Source organism: Heptranchias perlo, chromosome 12 (genome assembly GCF_035084215.1).
Source record: "Heptranchias perlo isolate sHepPer1 chromosome 12, sHepPer1.hap1, whole genome shotgun sequence".
NCBI lineage: Eukaryota > Metazoa > Chordata > Chondrichthyes > Hexanchiformes > Hexanchidae > Heptranchias > Heptranchias perlo.
This window is the reverse complement of record NC_090336.1, coordinates 10,081,005-10,103,775: the sequence shown is the minus strand read 5'-3', so window position 1 is coordinate 10,103,775 and position 22,771 is coordinate 10,081,005. Positions and strand designations below refer to the sequence as shown.

Below are 22,771 nucleotides of genomic sequence, written 5' to 3'. Positions count from 1 at the left end.
ATCCTCAGTGTCCCAGTACAGAACAGTCTGCCTATCCTCAGTGTCCCAGTACAGAACAGTCTGCCTATCCTCAGTGTCCCAGTACAGAGCAGTCTGCCTGTCCTCAGTGTCCCAGTACAGAGCAGTCTGCCTATCCTAAGTGTCCCAGTACAGAACAGTCTGCCTATCCTCAGTGTCCCAGTACAGAGCAGTCTGCCTGTCCTCAGTGTCCCAGTGCAGAGCAGTCTGCCTATCCTCAGTGTTCCAGTACAGAACAGTCTGCCTATCCTCAGTGTCCCAGTACAGAGCAGTCTGCCTGTCCTCAGTGTCCCAGTACAGAGCAGCCTGACGAGCATCCCTTTTCCATTGCAGAGCAGTCCCACAGTACAGGACAAGTGATTGTCAATCATCATTGAAAGTAATTGATTTTCACTGCCCCTGGTCTGTGCAATTACCTGGCACTTTGAGAGTAGCTGCACAATCCAATATACACACATCAATCAGCTGAGACGTGACAAATCCCCCACATGTCAAGAGGACTGTGAGACTATGACAGCGGGGATATGCTGGGTCTGTTTTTTTGTTGCGTGTTAATAACATTTAATCACAAATATCAAATCAGGAATGATTAGGGGGATATATTCTGCTGTGGGGGCAAGGGTGGTTTGCTGGTGTCTGGTACTGTAAGGCTCACCGATGTCTAGTCTCACTGTGCACCTATCCCATAAACTGGGTAAACTGTATTTTTACTGTAACAGAGCGCTGGTGCTTGAAAACAGGAGCAGCTGGACTTGTAATGCCCAGTATCTGTGGGTACAACAGTGCTTCAGTGGTGTGCTGATCATGGACATGAGGCATTTCCCTGAAAGACCCTCGATCACGGGTAGCTTTGGTTGGTGTTTCTTCTGATTGTGACCAAGTATTTGTTTCCATTCTCACCCAGCGCTATCAAAATGCTGAAACAAGTGGAAGTGAGGATGGATGAGGGGAACCTGGCTCCCAAGAAACTTCAGAGCAAACTCCCACTGTGGAAAAGGCTGGGGAAGAACCTGAGGAAGAATCTACTGCTGACCCTCACAGTGTTTGGTGAGTGCAACTCCCACCGTCCCCACCCCACCAGCAAGGGTCTGGGGGGCTGGTTAATGAAGAACAGTCAGACTTTCCTACTCACACAAAGAATGCCGCAAATAATAATGTGATATTTAACACACGGAATCTCAACAGGGTAAAATCCATTCAGTAAAAACCATGGATGTTTTCAACCTGTAAAAATGAACCCTAACCCTTACGTACATTCTTTATCCTGCAGGTTCACCGTTTTTATTGCTGTACCCAATTTACCAGCATAACCATTGATTTGAAAACCGCTAGTTACCATTGGTTTAAAAACCGCCAGGTACCATTGATTCAAAAACCGCCAGTGTGTTATCCTCCTTTATTTCTGTGTTTTTCTCCCATGCATTTACTCCACCCAGTGTATCTTACTCTCCATCTTTCTGTGTTTTCTCTCTGTTACTCTCTCACAATAAATATTACTCTCCATCTTTCTCTCTCCCAGTACCTGTAAGACTCCATCTTTCTGCTTTTCCCATGATACTTTTTCCCAGTACATTTTATTCTGCCTCTTTCTTTCTCCGCTTAATTGAGAAAGTCGACATAAGCAGCGTTCTTCATAATATGCTTAAAACTCCTGGACCCCTGAACAGCTGATCCATGTCCTGTATAAAATAGTCCTCCACTCCCAGACCCCTGATACGTGTCCTCTATAAGACACTTCTACACTCCCAGACCCCTGACCCGTGTCCTGTATCAGACACTTCTACACTCCCAGACCCCTGACCAGTGTCCTGTATCAGACACTTCTACACTCCCAGACCCCTGACCCGTGTCCTGTATCAGACACTTCTACACTCCCAGACCCCTGACCCGTGTCCTGTATCAGACACTTCTACACTCCCAGACCCCTGACCCGTGTCCTGTATCAGACACTTCTACACTCCCAGGCCCCTGACCCGTGACCTGTATAAGACACTTCTACACTCCCAGACCCCTGACCCGTGTCCTGTATCAGACACTTCTACACTCCCAGACCCCTGACCCGTGTCCTGTATCAGACACTTCTACACTCCCAGACCCCTGACCCGTGTCCTGTATCAGACACTTCTACACTCCCAGACCCCTTACCCGTGTCCTGTATCAGACACTTCTACACTCCCAGACCCCTGACCCGTGTCCTGTATCAGACACTTCTACACTCCCAGACCCCTGACCCGTGTCCTGTATCAGACACTTCTACACTCCCAGACCCCTGACCCGTGTCCTGTATCAGACACTTCTACACTCCCAGACCCCTGACCCGTGTCCTGTATCAGACACTTCTACACTCCCAGGCCCCTGACCCGTGACCTGTATAAGACACTTCTACACTCCCAGACCCCTGACCCGTGTCCTGTATCAGACACTTCTACACTCCCAGACCCCTTACCCGTGTCCTGTATCAGACACTTCTACACTCCCAGACCCCTGACCCGTGTCCTGTATCAGACACTTCTACACTCCCAGACCCCTGACCCGTGTCCTGTATCAGACACTTCTACACTCCCAGACCCCTTACCCGTGTCCTGTATCAGACACTTCTACACTCCCAGACCCCTGACCCGTGTCCTGTATCAGACACTTCTACACTCCCAGACCCCTGACCCGTGTCCTGTATCAGACATTTCTACACTCCCAGACCTCTTACCCGTGTCCTGTATCAGACACTTCTACACTCACAGACCCCTGACCCGTGTCCTGTATCAGACACTTCTACACTCCCAGACCCCTGACCCGTGTCCTGTATCAGACACTTCTACACTCACAGACCCCTGACCCGTGTCCTGTATCAGACACTTCTACACTCCCAGACCCCTGACCCGTGTCCTGTATCAGACACTTCTACACTCACAGACCCCTGACCCGTGTCCTGTATCAGACACTTCTACACTCACAGATCGCAGACCCGTGTCCTGTACAAGACACTCCTCCACTCCAAGACCCCTAAATAACTGATCCGTGTCCTGGATAAGCCACTTCACCACTCCCAGACACCTAATCAGTGTCCTGTATAAGACACTTCTACAACCCCAGACCCCTAAATAACTGAACCATGTCCTGGATAAGCCACTCCACCGCTCCCAGACCCCTGATCTGTGTCCTGTATAAAATACTTCCACACTCCCACACCCCTGATTTGTGTCCTGTATAAGACATTTCTAAACTCCCAAACCCCTGATTCTTTTCCTGAATAAAACACTTCTACACTCCCAGACCCCTGATCTGTGTCCTGTATAAAACATTTCTACACTCCCACACCACTGATCCGTGTCCTGTATAAGACACTTCTACACTCCCAAACCCCTGATTCTTTTCCTGTATAAGACACTTCTACACTCCCAGACCCCTGATCCGTGTCCTGTATAAAACATTTCTACACTCCCACACCACTGATCCGTGTCCTGTATAAGACACTTCTACACTCCCAAACCCCTGATTCTTTTCCTGTATAAGACACTTCTACACTCCCAGACCCCTGATCCGTGTCCTGTATAAACATTTCTACACTCCCACACCACTGATCTGTGTCCTGTATCAGACACTTCTACACTCCCAGACCCCTGATTTACATATGAACGTACGTACGTACGAATTAAGAGCAGGAGTAGGCCATTCGGCCCCTCAAGCCTTTTCTGCCATTTGATAAGATCATGGCTGATCTGATTACGAACTCAACCCTACTTTCCCGTCTACCTACTATAACCTTTGATTCCCTTGATAATCAGGAATCTATCTAACTCAGCCTTAAAAATATTCCATGACCCTGCCTCCACCGCTCTCTGGCAAAGGGAGTTCCACAGACTCACGACCCTCTGAGAGAAAAAATTTCCTCATCTCCTTCTTAAATAGGAGACCCCTTATTTTTAAACTATAGCCCCTAATTCTCGTCTCTCCCACAGGGGGAAACATCCTCTCAGCATCTACCCCTTCTCGACTCCTCAGGATCTTATATGTTTCAATAAGATCACCTCTCATTCTTCTAAACTCCAGTGTATACAGGCCCAACTTGTCCAACCTTTCCTCATAAGATAACCCCCTCATCCCAGGAATCACTCGAGTGAACCTTCTCTGAACTGCCTCCAGAGCAATGATGTCCTTTCTTAAATGAGGAGACCAAAACTGCACACAGTATTCTAGATGTGGTCTCACCAGTGCCCTGTACAACTGTAGCAAAACGTCTCTACTTTTATATTCCATTCCCCTTGCAATAAATTACAACATTCCATTTGCCTTCCTAATCACTTGCTGTACCTGCATACTAACTTTTTGTGATTCATGTACCAGGACACCCAGATCCCTCTGTACCTCAGAGTTCTGCAATCTCTCTCCATTTAAATAACATACTGCTTTTCTATTCCTCCTGCCAAAGTGGACAAGTTCACATTTTCCCACATTATACCCCATCTGCAAATTTTTGCCCTCTCACTTAACCTATCTATATCCCTTTGCAGACTCCTTATGTCTTCCTCACAACTTACTTTCCTACCTACCTTTGTCTCATCAGCAAATTTAGCAACCATACATTCGGTCCCTTCATCTAAATCATTGATATTGATTGTAAATAGTTGAGGCCCAAGCACTGATCCCTGTGGCACTCCACTCGTTACATCTTTCCAAACTGAAAATGACCCATTTATGCCTACTCTCTGTTTCCTGTTAGCTAACCAATTCTTTATCCATGCTAATATGTTACCCCCTACACCATGAGTTCTTATTTTGTGTAGTAGCCTTTAATGTGGCACCTTGTCAAAAGCCTTCTGGAAATCCAAGTACACCATATCCACAGGATCCCCTTTATCCACATTGCTTCCTCAAAGAACTCTAATAAATTAGTCAAACATGATTTCCTTTGCCCTGCTATAACCTCCTTAATAATAGATTCTAGCATTTTCCCTATGACAGATGTTAAGCTAACTGGCCTGTAGTTTCCTGCTTTCTGTCTCCCTCCTTTCTTGAATAGAAATCTGATGGGATCCTTCCAGAATGTAGGGAATTTTGGAAAATTAATACCAATGCATCTACTATCTCTGCAGCCACTTTTTTAAAGACCCTAGGATGAAGTCCATCAGGACCTGGGGACTTGTCAGCTTTTAGTTCTAATATTTTTTTCAGAACCCTTTCCCTGCTGATTGTAAATGTTTTAAGTTCCTCCCTCCCTTTCACCTCTTGATTCACAATTATTTCTGGCATGTTATTTGTATCCTCTACAGTGAAGACGGACGCAAACTATCTGTTCAATTCATCCACCATTTCCTTATTCTCCACCATTAATTCCCCAGACTCACTCTCTAGAGGACCAATGCTCACTTTAATTACTCTTTTCCTTTCTAAATACCTGTAGAAACTCTTACTATCTGTTTTTATATTTCTAGCTAGCTTTCTCTCGTACTCTAATTTCTCCCTCCTTATTATTCTTTTAGTCATTCTTTGCTATTTTTTATATTCTGTCCAATCTTCTGACCTGCCACTAATCTTCACGGAATTGAATGCTTTTTCTTTCAATTTGATACTATCTTTAACTTCCTTAGTTAGCCACGGATGGTGCGTCCTTCCCCTAGAGTCTTTCTTTCTCACTGGAATGTATCTTTGCTGAGTGTTATGAAATATCTCATTAAATGTCTGCCACTGCATCTCTACTGACCTATCCCTTAACCTAAGTTCCCAGTTCACTTTAGCCAGCTCTGTCTTCAGGCCCTCATAATTGCCCTTATTTAAGTCTAAAACACTAGTCTTAGACTTACTCTTCTCTCCCTCACACTGAATGTGAAATTCAATCATATTGTGATCACTGCTACCTAGAGACTCCTTTACAATGAGGTCATTAATTAATCCTGTCTCATTACACATTACCAGATCTAGAATAGCCCGCTACACTCCCAACCCCTGATCACTGTCCTGTATAAGACACTCCTCCACTCCCAGACTCCTGATCCATGTCCTCTATATCCCCCGTCACTTAACAACTAAGCGAGATTGAAAAGATAAATCGGTGCAATGTAAGGAATATGTAGTTCGGCATCTGGACCCTTTCATGTTGGAGACTCCCTGGACCCGCGGGATTCACAGGTGCTTTGATCCGGCCCCGAACTAACTCCACGCTGCGCTGACATTCTCTCCGCCAGCCACCGAGTGCAGTGAGTAGCAAAGGACACTAATTGTATTGGTGGGAGACAGCGGCTCATTGATTTCATTTCTCTCAACAACATTCAGTCTCAGCACGATCCGCAGCATGATTGATCCTCGACGTAATGAATGGCCAAATGGTACTGAGATTGTTCTGGATACCCCATCACTGTAACTGCTGCCTCTCAGGAGGATAGTCCTACAGTCATTCAGCGCCCTGCGTCTGGTTTATGCTACCAATTCATTTTAGCAATTTGAAATGTTAACGCAGCTTTCAATGAAGTTCAGCATTGCGTTCTGGAAATAACCTGCTTCATTAAAAAGACAAAGATTAAACATATCAATCGACCCCCACCCCACCCCCCGTGCAAAACAAAACATACACCAAAATGTAGGAAGGGGAGACAGACTATAAAAAGATTTAGAGGGATGAGCCAGATGGTGTGTCTGAACCTGAGCCATTAGCTGTTATTACAAGGTACAGATTATTGTTCTTTTGTTATTAATTCTGTGATGTTTCAATGGGAGGTGGGCTGTCATAGTATTGTGCGCTGAAATTGTCCCTTCATCAGCTTTGAAAATGACATTTTAGGCATTAAGTCTCCTGTGGCATTGCAGGTTGTATTTGGGGTGGGGGTTAAGGGGAATATGAGGCTCACAATGGCTCAGTTTCCAACACTCATGTATCTACTGTGTTTATTATACAAGGCGCTGTATGCACCATATTAATATATAAGCAGCAGGTTAAAATCGCAGGCAGTGCGAAAGGACCCCCATGCCTTTGCTCCCACTGCATTCCGTACCCCTTCAATTTCCCACTACCCATTCTTCTTCTTACCCCACCTGAAGTCCCATCACTACCCCACCTCTTCCTCTTTGACGTACCTTCAGAAGCCCTCCATCCTCCCTTCCCCCTCATTCTACTATCATTCACCTCACCTGTAACCCTCCATCTACCCCCACTCCCACTCAAATCCCTCCAAAGGGAGCTGGCAAGAGCCCAGAAGCCCCTTCATCTTCAACCAGTTTCCCTCCTGCTACTGCCCTAACTCCCTATCTGTTTTCCTCAAAGAGGCATTTCTTGCTTTCAAAATTCAACTTGTTTAAAAAAAAGAAATCAAATTAGAATGAGGAAACAAACTGCATGTCTGCCTTTTTCTCTTTTCCCACATTGTCTGGGGTCGATTTTAATCATACTCACCTGGTGGAATCTGAATGGGTTGGCAGTTAAAACGGAGCAGGTTGTTACCAGTTTATAACTTGCCCCTTTCGCACCGCCTGCGATTTTAACCTGCTGCTTATGTATTAATATGGTGCATACAGGGCCTTGTATAATAAACACAGTAGATACATGGCTGCTTATATATTAATATAGTGGGTACAGTGCCTTGTATATATTATAAACACAGTAGATATATGGCTGTGTAAATATTAATATAGTGCAAACAGCACCTTGTATATATTATAAACACAGTAGATATATGGCTGTGTATATATTAATATGGTGCAAACAGCACCTTGTATATATTATAAACACAGTAGATACATGGCTGCTTATATATTAATATAGTGGATGCAGTGCTTTGTATATATTATAAACACAGTAGATACACGGCTGTGTATATATTAATATGGCGGATACAGCGCCTTGTATATATTATAAACACAGTAGATATACGGCTGTGTATATATTAATATGGTGGATACAGCGTCTTTTATATAATATAAACAGTAGATACACGGCTGGTTATATATTAATATAGTGGATACAGTGTCTCTCACACATTGGCCCAGGTTTTGCTGGAGTGGGGCATCTCGTGCAGTGCACCATTAGTTTGACTTTTTCCGGTGCCCTTTGGCTCGAATATAATTTGCACCGTAACCGTCGCCGAGGCACGGTGAGGTCAACGGGACATCTGGGACAATAGTGAACGGCAGGATCGACACTCTATCTCCCAAACAATGAGATTTAAGGATTGAGAAAGAAACAGAGGGACCTCGGAGAAAGAGGGTGAATTAGAGTCAAATCAGGTACAGAATGAGAAAGAGAGGTAAAGAAAGATTGGATTAAGAGAGACAGCAAAAAGAAACAGAAAGGAAAAGTAGGGAAAAAAATGTAATTTAATATTTGACATTTTGAAAATCTCTAACAACAATTTATTATCTGCTGGAATGAGACTCAACAGTTCAAATTGTTCCCTTTCTGGACCAGAGAGATTGATTGGTATTGCATTAACAATTATCACATCATGAAAAGGGCACTTACACTATTAATTCTGAGTCCTGACTTTCTGCAATGAGTTTAATGAGCAATTAATGTGCAAATCCAGCAAGTTCTTAAAAATAACGGGGAGGCCAAGGGTGAGATGCTGTTTGTGCGAAGCAAGTGGCAGAGTGATGTCAATCAACCAGCACGTTTTGGAGACTCGCAACTCACAGTCTATCTCTCAATCCCCTGAACTCGCTGGCCGATTTGTGCATTAATAATGGCGTGCGTCGTTAACACAACGTTACTTTTCCGGGAAGATTTGGCCCATTACAATCACAGTGGATACAGTGCTGTGTATATATTAATATAGTGCATACAGCACCTTGTATATATCACAAACACAGTGGATACAGTGCTGCGTATATATTAATATAGTGCATACAGCACCTTGTATATATCACAAACACAGTGGATACAGTGCTGCGTATATATTAATATAGTGCATACAGCACCTTGTATATATCACAAACACAGTGGATACAGTGCTGCGTATATATTAATATAGTGCATACAGCACCTTGTATATATCACAAACACAGTGGATACGGTGCTGCGTATATATTAATATAGTGCATACAGCACCTTGTATATATCACAAACACAGTGGATACAGTGCTGCGTATATATTAATATAGTGCATACAGCACCTTTTATACATCACAAACACAGTGGATACAGTGCTGCGTATATATTAATATAGTGCATACAGCACCTTGTATATATCACAAACACAGTGGATACAGTGCTGCGTATATATTAATATAGTGCATACAGCACCTTGTATATATCACAAACACAGTGGATACAGTGCTGCGTATATATTAATATAGTGCATACAGCACCTTGTATATATCACAAACACAGTGGATACAGTGCTGTGTATATATTAATATAGTGCATACAGCACCTTTTATACATCACAAACACAGTGGATACAGTGCTGCGTATATATTAATATAGTACATACAGCACCTTGTATATATCACAAACACAGTGGATACGGTGCTGTGTATATATTAATATAGTGCATACAGCACCTTTTATACATCACAAACAGAATGGATACAGTGCTTTCTGTATATTATGATTACAGTGGATATAGTGCCTTGTATAATACAGTGAATGCATTACATTGCCCATATAAAATTGAAGAAGAGGGCATATGGGGTTTACAGGTACAATAAAAATAAAAGATAATTATGAGAAAATAAGGAAAAAGGTAATGAAATAAGGAAAGCAAGGGAGAGTATGAAGACAGAATCTCAAAAAATATTAAAAAGGACAATAAAGTATCAGTAAAAAGAAAATAGTTAAATGTGAGCTGGAACCCCTGAGGGGAGAAGTTAGTGAGTTAGTAGAGGCTAAGTGGAAATTGGTGGGAATACTTATCCAGTACTTCACTTCAGTGATTACAGAAGAGAAGGATATGGGGGAAGAGATAAATCCTGAATTGGTTAAAGTGAGATGAGGGATATTGTAATAAATAAATTTTAAAAGTACTGTAGAAGTCAGTTAATCTAAAAGAAGAGAAAATGCCAGGAGCTGATGGGATACATCCAAGGACCGTGAGGGAAATCGGGAAAGAAATAGCAGAGGAATTATATTTCAGGATTCTCTTGCGAGTGGACATGTGCCAGAAGTGGCTAATATAATATTGATTTTCAAAAAGAGAGACAGAGCTCATCTGGGTTAATAACAGACCAGTTAGTTTAATGTCTGTGGTTGGGAAAATTTGGGTCTCTTTAATTAAATATAATTAAATATTGAGATGAGGAGAAAATAATTAGAAACAGCCAATACAGATTTTAAAAAGGACGATCATGCTTCACAAACCTGATAGAGTTCTTTGAGGAGGTGACAGATATGGTGGATGGGGAAATGCAGTGGATGTGGTGTACATGGACTTTCAGAAAGCCTTTAACAAGATACCACACAGGAGACTATTTGAAGGAATTAAGGGGTGTTGTGGAATTAGGGAAAAGGTAGGAATTGGATTAGAAACTAGTTGGAAGGGGAGAAACAGAGAATAGGAGTTAGGGGAAGTTTCTCTGAGTGACTGGAAGCGGGCAGTGGTGTCCCACAAGGGTTTTTTCTGGAACCACTTCTGTTTACTGCGTACATTAATAATTTGGATATAGGGCAAGTGGGAGTGGTGTGCAAATTTGCAGACAATACTAAAATAGGAGGCATAGTAAATAATTCTGAGGACCAATGGAAGCTGCAAAGGGATATTAATAAGATGGTGGAATGGGCAAAACAGTGGCAGATGGAATTGAATTTCAGTAAATATGAGGTGGAACATTTTGGTTAAAAAAATTAAAATAATAATTCTACTTTGAGTGGGGGAGAATCTGGATGAAGAGGAAGAACAGAGGGATTTGGGGATTCAGGTTCACAATATGTCACCTGAACCTGAATTCACATTAAAAGCAGCACCTCAAGCGAATAAGGCCATTTTTAAAAAAAGATGTAATGATGACTCTATATAAAACCTTAGTAAGACCACAGTTGGAGTACTGTGTGCAATTCTGGGCTCCACACTCTTTCTCTTTTCTAGTGTGTGCATCTTTCCCCCTTTCCCTCGCTCTGTTCCTTGACGACAGAAGACAGAAGGTGGTTGTAGAGGGTTGTTTTTCAAACTGGATGCCTGTGTCCAGCGGTGTGCCTCAGGGATCGGTGCTGGGTCCGCTGTTATTTGTTATTTATATTAATGATTTGGATGAGAATTTAGGAGGCATGGTTAGTAAGTTTGCAGATGACACCAAGATTGGTGGCATTGTGGACAGTGAAGAAGGTTATCTAGGATTGCAACGGGATCTTGATAAATTGGGCCAGTGGGCCGATGAATGGCAGATGGAGTTTAATTTAGATAAATGTGAGGTGATGCATTTTGGTAGATCGAATCGGGCCAGGACCTACTCCGTTAATGGTAGGGCGTTGGGGAGAGTTATAGAACAAAGAGATCTAGGAGTACAGGTTCATAGCTCCTTGAAAGTGGAGTCACAGGTGGATAGGGTGGTGAAGAAGGCATTCGGCATGCTTGGTTGCATTGGTCAGAACATTGAATACAGGAGTTGGGATGTCTTGTTGAAGTTGTACAGGGCATTGGTGAGGCCACACTTGGAGTACTGTGTACAGTTCTGGTCACCCTATTATAGAAAGGATATTATTAAACTAGAAAGAGTGCAGAAAAGATTTACTAGGATGCTACCGGGACTTGATGGTTTGACTTATAGGGAGAGGCTAGACAGACTGGGACTTTTTTCCCTGGAGAGTAGGAGGTTAAGGGGTGATCTTAAAGAAGTCTATAAAATAATGAGGGGCATAGATAAGGTAGATAGTCAAAATCTTTTCCCAAAGGTAGGGGAGTCTATAACGAGGGGGCATAGATTTAAGGTGAGAGGGGAGAGATACAAAAGGGTCCAGAGGGGCAATTTTTTCACTCAAAGGGTGGTGAGTGTCTGGAACGAGCTGCCAGAGGCAGTAGTAGAGGCGGGTACAATTTTGTCTTTTAAAAAGCATTTGGACAGTTACATGGGTAAGATGGGTATAGAGGGATATGGGCCAAGTGCAGGCAATTGGGACTAGCTTAGTGGTATAAACTGGGCGACATGGACATGTTGGGCCGAAGGGCCTGTTTCCATGTTGTAACTTCTATGATTCTATGATTCTTATAAGCTGTTCCTCTGTATTATCTTTCAGTTCTGATGAAGGGTTCTGCCTGAGACATCAACATTTTCCTTTCTGTACAGACGCTGCTCAACTTGCTGAGTGTTTCCAACATTTTCTGTTTCTGTTTCAGATTTCCAGCATCCGCTGTATTTTGTTACCTTGAAAAATTGGGGCTATTTTCATTAGAACAGAGGAGACTAAGGGACAATTTGATAGAGGTGTTTAAAATTATGAAGGGATGGGACAGAGTGGATAGAAACAGACTGTTTCCAGTGATTAAAGATAAGAGATTTAGGCTGGAGAGTAGGAGAAATCGTTTTACACAGAGGGTTATGAGGATGTGGAATGCACTACAGGAGTTAGTGATTAAAGCAGAGACCATGTCAGCATTTAAGAATAGGTTAGATAGATGGTTGAAGGAAAAGGGGACGAAGGGATACTGAGGAGGCACATGGGATTGGGACTACTGCTCGTATGGAGGATAAACATCAATATGGATTGGTTGGGCTGAAGGGCCTGTTTCCGTGTTGTAATTTCTATGTAATTCACTGGATACAGTGCATTCTTTATATAATTACGATGGAGACGGTACACTGGATACAGTGCATTCTTTAGATAATTACGATGGAGACGGTACACTGGATACAGTGCATTCTTTATATAATTACGATGGAGACGGTACACTGGATACAGTGCATTCTTTATATAATTACGATGGAGACGGTACACTGGATACAGTGCATTCCTTTTCTAATTACGATGGAGACGGTACACTGGATACAGTGTATTCTTTAGATAATTACGATGGAGATGGTACACTGGAGACAGTGCATTCTTTAGATAATTACGATGGAGACGGTACACTGGATACAGTGCATTCTTTATATAATTACGATGGAGACGGTACACTGGATACAGTGCATTCTTTAGATAATTACGATGGAGACGGTACACTGGATACAGTGCATTCTTTATATAATTACGATGGAGACGGTACACTGGATACAGTGCATTCTTTAGATAATTACGATGGAGACGGTACACTGGATACAGTGCATTCTTTATATAATTACGATGGAGACGGTACACTGGATACAGTGCATTCTTTAGATAATTACGATGGAGACGGTACACTGGATACAGTGCATTCTTTATATAATTACGATGGAGACGGTACACTGGATACAGTGCATTCTTTGGATAATTACGATGGAGACGGTACACTGGATACAGTGCATTCTTTATATAATTACGATGGAGATGGTACACTGGATACAGTGCATTCTTTATATAATTACGATGGAGATCATACACTGGATACAGTGCATTCTTTATATAATTACGATGGCGATCATACACTGGATACAGTGCATTCTATATATAATTACGATGGAGATCATACACTGGATACAGTGCATTCTTTATATAATTACGATGGAGATCATACACTGGATACAGTGCATTCTTCATATAATTACGATGGAGATCATACACTGGATACAGTGCATTCTTTATATAATTACGATGGAGATCATACACTGGATACAGTGCATTCTTTATATAATTACGATGGAGACGGTACACTGGATTACATTTCAAATCCTTGGCTTGAAATCCCTCCGTTGCCTTATCCTGGCTCCGTTACTGCGACCTCCTTCAGCCTAATATCCCTCCCTGCACCTGCCGGTCTTCAGACACATCCAGGGTGGGGGTGGGGGCCAAGCCTTCAGCAGCCTGGGTCCTACTCTCTGGAGTTCCCTCCCTAAAGCCCTCCACCTCGAAACCCAGCTTTATAATCAAGCTTTGGTCACCCTTCCTAATCTGCCCCTCCACAGTTCGGTGACACTTCTTCTAGGTTGTTTTCATTTGTGAAGTGCCTTGGAGGTTTCTTAAGTAAATGAGCTCTATGTAAATGTGAGTTGCGATTGTTGGTGTGTAATCTCCATTTTTTCTATCTCCAGGCGTGGTATTTGGTGCATTTGCTGGAGGTTTGCTGCGATATGCAGGTCCCATCCATCCCGATGTTGTCATGATCATAGCGTTTCCAGGTGACATCCTCATGCGGATGTTGAAGATGCTGATTCTCCCTTTGATCATCTCTAGTTTAATCACAGGTGAGAGGCGGCGGTCACTTTTCAAGCACACCTCCCTCGTCAGCATCTGACACACATTTGGGTAAAAGCTAACAAGGATCACTTTCACAAACACAAATCTTTGAAGGTGGCAGGACAAGTTGATAAGGCTGTTAAAAAATCATATGGGATCCTTGGCTTTATAAACAGAGGCATAGAACACAAAAGCAAGGAAGTTATGCTAAACCTTTATAAAACACTGGTTAGGCCTCAGCTGGAGTATTGTGTTCAATTCTGGGCACCACACTTTAGGAAGGATGTCAAGGCTTTGGAGAGGGTGCAGAGGAGGTTTACTAGGATGATACCAGGGATGAGGGACTTCAGTTAAGTGGAGAGACTGGAGAAGATGTGATTGTTCTCCTTAGAGCAGAGAAGGTTAAGGAGAGATTTAATAGAGGTGCTTTGTGGAGTATAAACACCGGCACAGACGAGTTGGGCCGAATGGCCTGTTTCTGTGCTGTAGATTCTATTTAACCAGCCCTAAACCCATCTCAAAGCGTCCCCTCCTGCCCTAATGTGATGTCAGTTTTCCACCCCAGCCATCATTGTGTGAGATTGTTGGTGTGTGCTGTGTTCTAGTCAGTTTTGTGCAGCAGTCACACATGGCCATAGGCCCTGAATCGAGACTGGCCAAACTCAATTGAGCAGAGATAGGAGATGGTCAACCCATCAGGTCTAGGTCGGATTGAAGCCAGCTTCCAGATGTCGAGGGCAGTGCGCTAACTGACTACTGCACAGTCCCAATTTGTGCCAGAGTTCCAGTTACTAACCATGTTCCATGGAGTTAACCAACACCTACTCAGCCACTGATGCACCATTCATTCAGCCAGTGTGGTTGCCTGCTAGACCCTGGCAGTTTTCCACCAAGTTCTATCAGTTACAGCTGCCCCTGACTGCACCCTGTTACACCATCTAATACATAGAAGACAAAGTTCAATACTTGGTAAATTCTCTAACTCAATAGTCAATCCACTTTACAGATGTCCTCCATGGCAATAGGTTTTGGTTTGCACACAGCCATACAAAACACACCTCCCCATAATCGCACAGATAAGGCTTAAATCCACATGCCGCCATGCTGTCCCTTACGAAAGGAAAGGGCTTGTATTTATATAGCACCTTTCATGACCTCAGGACGTCCCAAAGTGCTTTGCAGCCAATGAAGTACCTTTGAAGTGTAGTCACTGTTGTAATGTTGGAAACATGGCAGTCAATTTGCACACAGCGAGGTCCCACAAACAGCAATGACCAGATAATTTGTTTTTTGTGATGTTGGTTGAGCAATAAATATTGGCCAGAACACCGGGGAGAACTCCCCTGCTCTTCTTCGAAATAGTGCCGTGGGATCTTTTACATGCACCTGAGAGGGCAGAGGGGGCCTCGGTTTAACATCTTATCCAAAAGACGGCACCTCCAACAATGCAGCACTCCCTCAGTACTGCACTGGAGTGTCAGCCTGAATTATGTGCGCAAATCTCTGGAGTGGGGCTTAATCCCATGACCTTCTGACTCAGAGACGAGGGTGCTACCCACTGAGCCACAGGTGACACCTTAAATATCTTTCTTTAAATATAGAAGGCCTGATTTTAACCTAACCCGCCTGGCGAGAATGCTCGATTTACAACCCGCCCGATTACATGCCCTGTTCTCGGCGCTTTATTTTATCCTTTGTAAATACAGTTTAGTTGACGATCCCAAATATTGGAAGTTGGCATTTGGGAATTAGACGCTATATAAATTAATGTCCCTTCAGCTTTAATCTACTGTTTCAAAAATATGTTTGTTGACTTTCATCTAAGGTCTGTCTGGTCTTGATGCTAAGGCCAGTGGGCGCCTGGGAACCAGAGCCATGATATACTATATGTCTACCACTATCATCGCCGCTGTGCTCGGAGTGATCCTGGTGCTTGCCATTCATCCTGGGGACCCCGCACTGAAGAAGCAGCTGGGGGAAGGGAAGAAGAACGATGAGGTGTCGAGCCTGGATGCCTTTCTGGACCTTATCCGAAATCTTTTCCCCGAAAATTTGGTACAAGCTTGTTTTCAGCAGGTAATGAAATGGGTGATCCATTCGAATCGGGACACTGTTTCACGAATACGCGAACATGTACCTCCCTGTGGGGCACTGAGAGACGGGGCTCATGTCAAGACTGTACTTTCAACGCTGTAAGAAGCCAGACTCTGTACAGAAAGGGGAGGTGAGGGCTGATGAGGAGAAGAGAAATCAGATGATGCCCTGAGGGGGAAAGGGAGCAGTCAAGTGATGTCCTGAGGGTGGGGGAGGGGAGCAGTCAGGTGATGTCCTGAGGGTGGGGGAGGGGAGCAGTCAGGTGATGGACTGATGGGGAGGGGGGCAGTCAGGTGATTGGTGTGGGGAGGGGCAGGGTGATGGACTGGTGGAGAGAGGGGAGAGAAGCTGACTGGAGGTGGGGAGTGGGGAGGAGATGGCAGGGGACATCTGGTGAAGGGAGGAGCAGTCAGAAGGAAGGGAGGAGAAGCTGGGACATCTGGAGGTGGGGAATAGCAAGCCAATTGATTTTGTTTGAATGCTGGGGGGATGTAATTGGTGAGGATCCTCTTGGCGCATTAGAGTATCTCCCCCTCCCCCATCTCCACATGAAGCAGCTCCCCTAAATTAAGAGAAGGCGGAACTGCACGAGCACTCTGGGAAATGAATTATCCAAAAAAATAATGACCTGGAGTTCAACTCAGAGTAAATATCTGCCCCCCTACACTTACTCTGTAAAGTTCCCTTTAAACTAAAGCAGTTTGTACTCCAGATCTGTTGGGTTTTAAGCAGTTGGCTATTTAACGCTGGTTAATACTACTTTAGCATAAATAAGTTAATCAACACAAACTCCATCAGCAGAATCATACTGGGGCTTAAAGGGATAAATTAAGAGGACAGGTTGTATAAACTTGGCTTGTATTCCCTTGAGTTTGGAAGGTTGAGGGGTGAGATAATCGAGGTGTTTAAAAGGATTTGATAGGGTTGATACAGAGAAACTATTTCCTCTGGTGGGGAAATGCAGAACAAGGGGCCATAATCTTAAAATGAGAGCTGGGCCATTCAGGAGTGAAATCAGGAAGCACCTTTTCACACAAAATGGAATCTGGAACTCTCTCCCCTAAGAGGCTGCGGTCGCTGGGACAGTTGGAGCTTTCAGGACTGAGATCGATAGATTTTTATTGGATAAGGGGATCAAGGGATTTGGAGTTAAGGTGGGTGAATGGAGTTGAGGTACAGGTCAGCCATGATCTGACTGACTGGCGGGACAGGCTCGTGGGGGTGAATGGCCTACTCCTGATCCAGTGATCTGTTGGAGGACGTGTCACATCAGACCATGGATGCAATAGATCCTTGACACTCAAAATGGCCGCCCGCAGGAAGGGTGGATGCTGGCCAGGTGTCCATATAATATCAGGTGGAGTAGGGTTGGCAACCCTCCAATTTGCTCTGGAGTATCCAGGAATTAAAGACTAATCTCCAGGACACTACTGTGAACAACCCAGGAGAAAAATCACAGGGGCAATAAATAATTGTGTTTTTTTTTAATTTTCTTTGAACACTTTTGTTTATTAATTATAAAGACATCAGACGTGGGAATAAGGGTTGTTGACTGACAGTGAAGAATCAATCAATCGGGCAATGAGGAGTCTATCCACTCTCCGATTGACGTAGGAAGGTGGTGCACTATGAGGATGGACATGTTGGGCGACCAATGGCGGGAGTATGGGGGCGGGGCAGCTGGAGGCAGGAGGTCATGTGATGAAACCTCCAGGAATACGTCCAACCAGAGTCGGCAACCCTACGGTGGAACAGTAACAATGTCCTCTCACTTAGTAAATCCAGCCGGGGATCACATCGTTCATTGACGCAGCCTACAAAAATCAGGGGAAATAGCAGCATGACTGAACAGACCCTGGCCCCTGAACACTGGTCTGAATATCTCTGAGTCTCAGAATCTACTAGTGCCGGGAAGTTTAAGATCTGGAATACAGTAACTAAGTTCTCCTCTAACTGTCCTTCTCTCCTCCAATAGATACAAACAGTTACCAAGAAAGTGGAGAATCCCCCTGAGGAGCAGAGCATTTCCAACCTCACTGGGCTCATCCTGGAAGTGGTGAATGAAACACTGGGAGAGTCGGAAGAACCCAGTTTCACTATAACGAAAAGCTTGCAGTTCAAGGATGGGATGAACGTGTTGGGTATGGGTCACCTCAGCGTTCATCCTTCTATATCTGATGGAGCACAAGGAACTTTCAGATGGGGATAAATACATTTGTCTTATCCAGCAGCCTCCTGTATAGTCTAGGCCTCTCCACTTTCTCCTCCACCTATCCCTTTCAGTACCGGCCAGACTCTGTCCTGCAAACACTGGTGCACATACATTCACAAAGGGGGACTGGGAGACACCAGTATACTTACATCCCTGGTAGTTTTCAGTCACACTGATGCACATGTATATGAGGGATGGCAAGCGATATCAATACATGAACATGTACCATCCCCTCCCCCCCCCACTCACCCGATGGACGTACACGTACATCCCAAGGAGGAATGAGAGACACTGATGCATATACATGCAAACCCTAAGGGACAATGAGAGACGCTGTTACATGTATATACCCGTCTGATGGGGACTGATACACATACATGTACCTTCCTGAGGGGGACTGATACACTGCTGCACATACATGTGCCTTCCCGAGGGGAACTGAGATACACTAATGAACGTACATGTACCTTCCTGAGGTGGAATGAAACACTGATGCACAGACATGTGCCTTCCTGAGGGGAACTGAGATACACTAATTAATGTACATGTACCTTCCTGAGGGGGAATGATACACTGAGATACACTAATTAATGTACATGTACCTTCCTGAGGGGGAATGATACACATACATGTACCTCTCTGAGTGGGGGACTGAGACACTGATATACATGTACCTCTCTGAGTGGGGGACTGAGACACTGATATACATGTACCTCTCTGAGTGGGGGACTGAGACACTGATATACATGTACCTCTCTGAGTGGGGGACTGAGACACTGATATACATGTACCTCTCTGAGTGGGGGACTGAGACACTGATATACATGTACCTCTCTGAGTGGGGGACTGAGACACTGATATACATGTACCTCTCTGAGTGGGGGACTGAGACACTGATATACATGTACCTCTCTGAGTGGGGGACTGAGACACTGATATACATGTACCTCTCTGAGTGGGGGACTGAGACACTGATATACATGTACCTCTCTGAGTGGGGGACTGAGACACACTGATATACATGTACCTCTCTGAGTGGGGAGAAATGAGGGACATCGGTAAGTGTATAAATCTCTATGTATGGGAAGGGCTGAGAGACATTGAGTTACTCAATGGCAGTATTAACGAATGCGCCCCTCTCTTTGTTACCAGTTTGCCCCTGCCTCTCCTGCACGTATTGACTTTTGCGTTGTCCATTCTCCCATTCCTACTGTGTGATTATTGGCATACTATTCAAAAGTGGAGGGCGCCACAGCTGTGTCTGATGGTCCTCTGACCAGAGCCCACACACCTGCACTTACCAGCAGAAACGGGAACCCTATCTGTTTTTCTCCCCTCACTAGGCCAGGGGTGCTGAATCCAATTGTAGGTGTATTTTCCCTTTAATAGCCTGCCAATGCTCCATGTGCTGCAGGTGAAGAATGTGTGAAGATATTGGGACTGTAACTGCTGGGCGAAGGATCCTCTCTCTACTGGAAGTGAAGGAATGGGGGCGCTGGTTTATATAACGGGAGGCTTAAATAAGGGGAGGTTTATATAACGGGGAGGTTTATATAACGGGGAGGTTTATATAATGGGGAGGTTTATATAATGGGGAAGTTTATATAACGGGAGGCTTAAATACGGGGAGGTTTATATAACGGGGAGGTTTATATAAAGGGAGGTTTATATAATGGGGAGGTTTATATAACGGGGAGGTTTATGTAAGGGGAGGTTTATATAATGGGGAGGTTTATATAACGGGGAGGTTTATGTAAGGGGAGGTTTATATAATGGGGAGGTTTATATAACGGGGAGGTTTATGTAAGGGGAGGTTTATATAATGGGGAAGTTTATATAATGGGGAGGTTTATATAATGGGGAGGTTTATATAATGGGGAAGTTTATATAAGAGGAGGTTTATATAATGGGGAGGTTTATATAATGGGGAGGTTTATATAATGGGGAGGTTTATATAACGGGGAGGTTTATGTAAGGGGAGGTTTATATAATGGGGAAGTTTATATAATGGGGAGGTTTATATAATGGGGAAGTTTATATAAGAGGAGGTTTATACAATGGGGAAGTTTATATAATGGGGAGGTTTATATAATGGGGAGGTTAATTTAAGGGGAGGTTAATTTAAGGGGAGGTTAATATAACGGGAGGTTTATATAAGGGGAGGTTTATATAACAGGAGGTTAATTTAAGGGGAGGTTTATGTAATGGGAGGTTTATATATGGGGAGGTTTATATAAAGGGAGGTTTATATAATGGGGAGGTTTATATAACGGGGAGGTTTATGTAAGGGGAGGTTTATATAATGGGGAGGTTTATATAATGGGGAAGTTTATATAATGGGGAGGTTTATATAATGGGGAGGTTAATTTAAGGGGAGGTTAATTTAAGGGGAGGTTAATTTAAGGGGAGGTTAATATAACGGGAGGTTTATATAACGGGAGGTTTATATAAGGGGAGGTTTATATAAGGGGAGGTTTATATAACGGGAGGTTAATTTAAGGGGAGGTTTATGTAATGGGAGGTTTATATATGGGGAGGTTTATATAAAGGGAGGTTTATATAATGGGGAGGTTTATATATGGGGAGGTTTATATATGGGGAGGTTTATATAAGGGGAGGTTTATATAATGGGCAGCCAATCCGCAAAGACCAGTTTTGCGTTGGGGCGGTAAGTTGAAAATCTACCCTGGGATTGGGTACATGTGGGAACCGTATGTTTGGGTCATTTATTGGTGGCCAGTGGTGACTGTTTGGAGATGACTCGGTCGCAAAGTCTCAGGGTACTTGTGGTTTCCCCCGTTGCAGGAATGATTGGGTTCTTCATCGCCTTTGGTGTCGCTATGGGGAAAATGGGGGAGAAGGCGAAGCTGATGGTGGAGTTCTTCAACATCCTTAATGAGATTGTCATGAAGCTGGTGACGATGATCATGTGGTAAGAGCCGCAGCATCACTCTCATCCTTTAAACAGCCGTTCAATGTATAGTCACCACGACTCCCCTCCCCACAACAGCAAAGGGCCATCAACATCTGCCTGCTCTAGACCCCTATCTTGATCCATCTTAATCCATTTATGGCCAATACAAGTTCAATCACATTTAGTGAGGGACACTTCAACAGACCTTCTTCATCTCATGAAACCTTCCTCTCAATTAGAAGGGTTTACTGAGCTAGTACAAAGGGGGCATCGTCCTTGTGAATAAATGTTAGAGATTCCCTGGCCATTGGTTGATATTTTTGATCGACCTAATAGACCGTATTAGTGTTAAGATGTATCTGTCTGATATCAGTACGGTGAGTTTGAAAGGGATATCTTCTTTCTTTTTCTGGCTGGTGAACATGCAATAACTAGGGGATTAGAGATTTCTGAGAATAATAATCCAGCAAGGAGTTAGCTCCGGCCCTAAATCTGCAGCATCCAGTTAGTTCGATACTTGAAGTTTGTAACCTTAATCATAATCCTAGCCATTATCATAAAATTAGAGCTAGGCCATACAGGAGTGAAATTAAGAAGCACTTTTTCATATTAAGGGTGGTAGAAATCTGGAACTCTCTCCCTCAAAAGGCTGTGGATGCTGGGTCAATTGAAATTTTCCAGACCCTCATTGATAGATTTTTATTAGGTAAGGGTATCAAGGGATATGGAGCAAAGACGGATAAATTGAGTTAAGGTACAAATCAGCCATGATCTAATTAATGGCGGAGTCGGCTCAAGGGTTCCTATGTTCATAACTCTTCTAACTCATCTATGTTATGTGTAAGTGATCCATAGCCCATGGGATACAGCCCAAGTCCTCTCTGACCCCTACAAAACTCCACAGCGTGCTTCACAAAACCTAACCCATACTATATGATTATTTAAAGACTAACCTCAGTGATCGTTACAAGCCACTTGATTAGATTACAGGCTGCGTTATGTTTTTACGGCTTTGACCAGATCACTGCACTCCTCCAATTCTTGCCTCTTGCGCATCCCTAATTTTAATCACTCCACCATTGACGGCCGTGCCTTCAGCTGCCAAGGCCCTAAGCTCTGGAATTCCCTCCCTAAATTCTCCAAATTCTCCGCCTCTCCACCACTCTCCTCCTTTAAGACGCTCCTTAAAACCTACCTCTTTGACCAAGCTTTTGGTCACCTGCCCTAATATCTCCTTATGTGGCTCGGTGTCAAATTTTGTTCAATAACATTCCTGTGAAGCGCCTTGGGATGTTTTACTACATTA

General features: G+C 43.8%; 1 protein-coding gene across 1 annotated transcript in view; it reads left to right on the top strand.

Moving 5' to 3' along the window:
- Positions 1 to 932: 932 nt before the first annotated feature.
- Positions 933 to 22,771, top strand: part of LOC137328132 (excitatory amino acid transporter 2-like) — a 37,670-nt gene continuing 15,831 nt past the window's right edge. The window contains exons 1-5 of the mRNA XM_067994312.1: positions 933 to 1,065; positions 14,101 to 14,253; positions 16,071 to 16,321; positions 18,315 to 18,480; positions 21,357 to 21,483. Of these exons, the coding sequence (XP_067850413.1) occupies positions 933 to 1,065; positions 14,101 to 14,253; positions 16,071 to 16,321; positions 18,315 to 18,480; positions 21,357 to 21,483 (830 nt within the window). The remainder of the gene's footprint in view (positions 1,066 to 14,100; positions 14,254 to 16,070; positions 16,322 to 18,314; positions 18,481 to 21,356; positions 21,484 to 22,771) is intronic.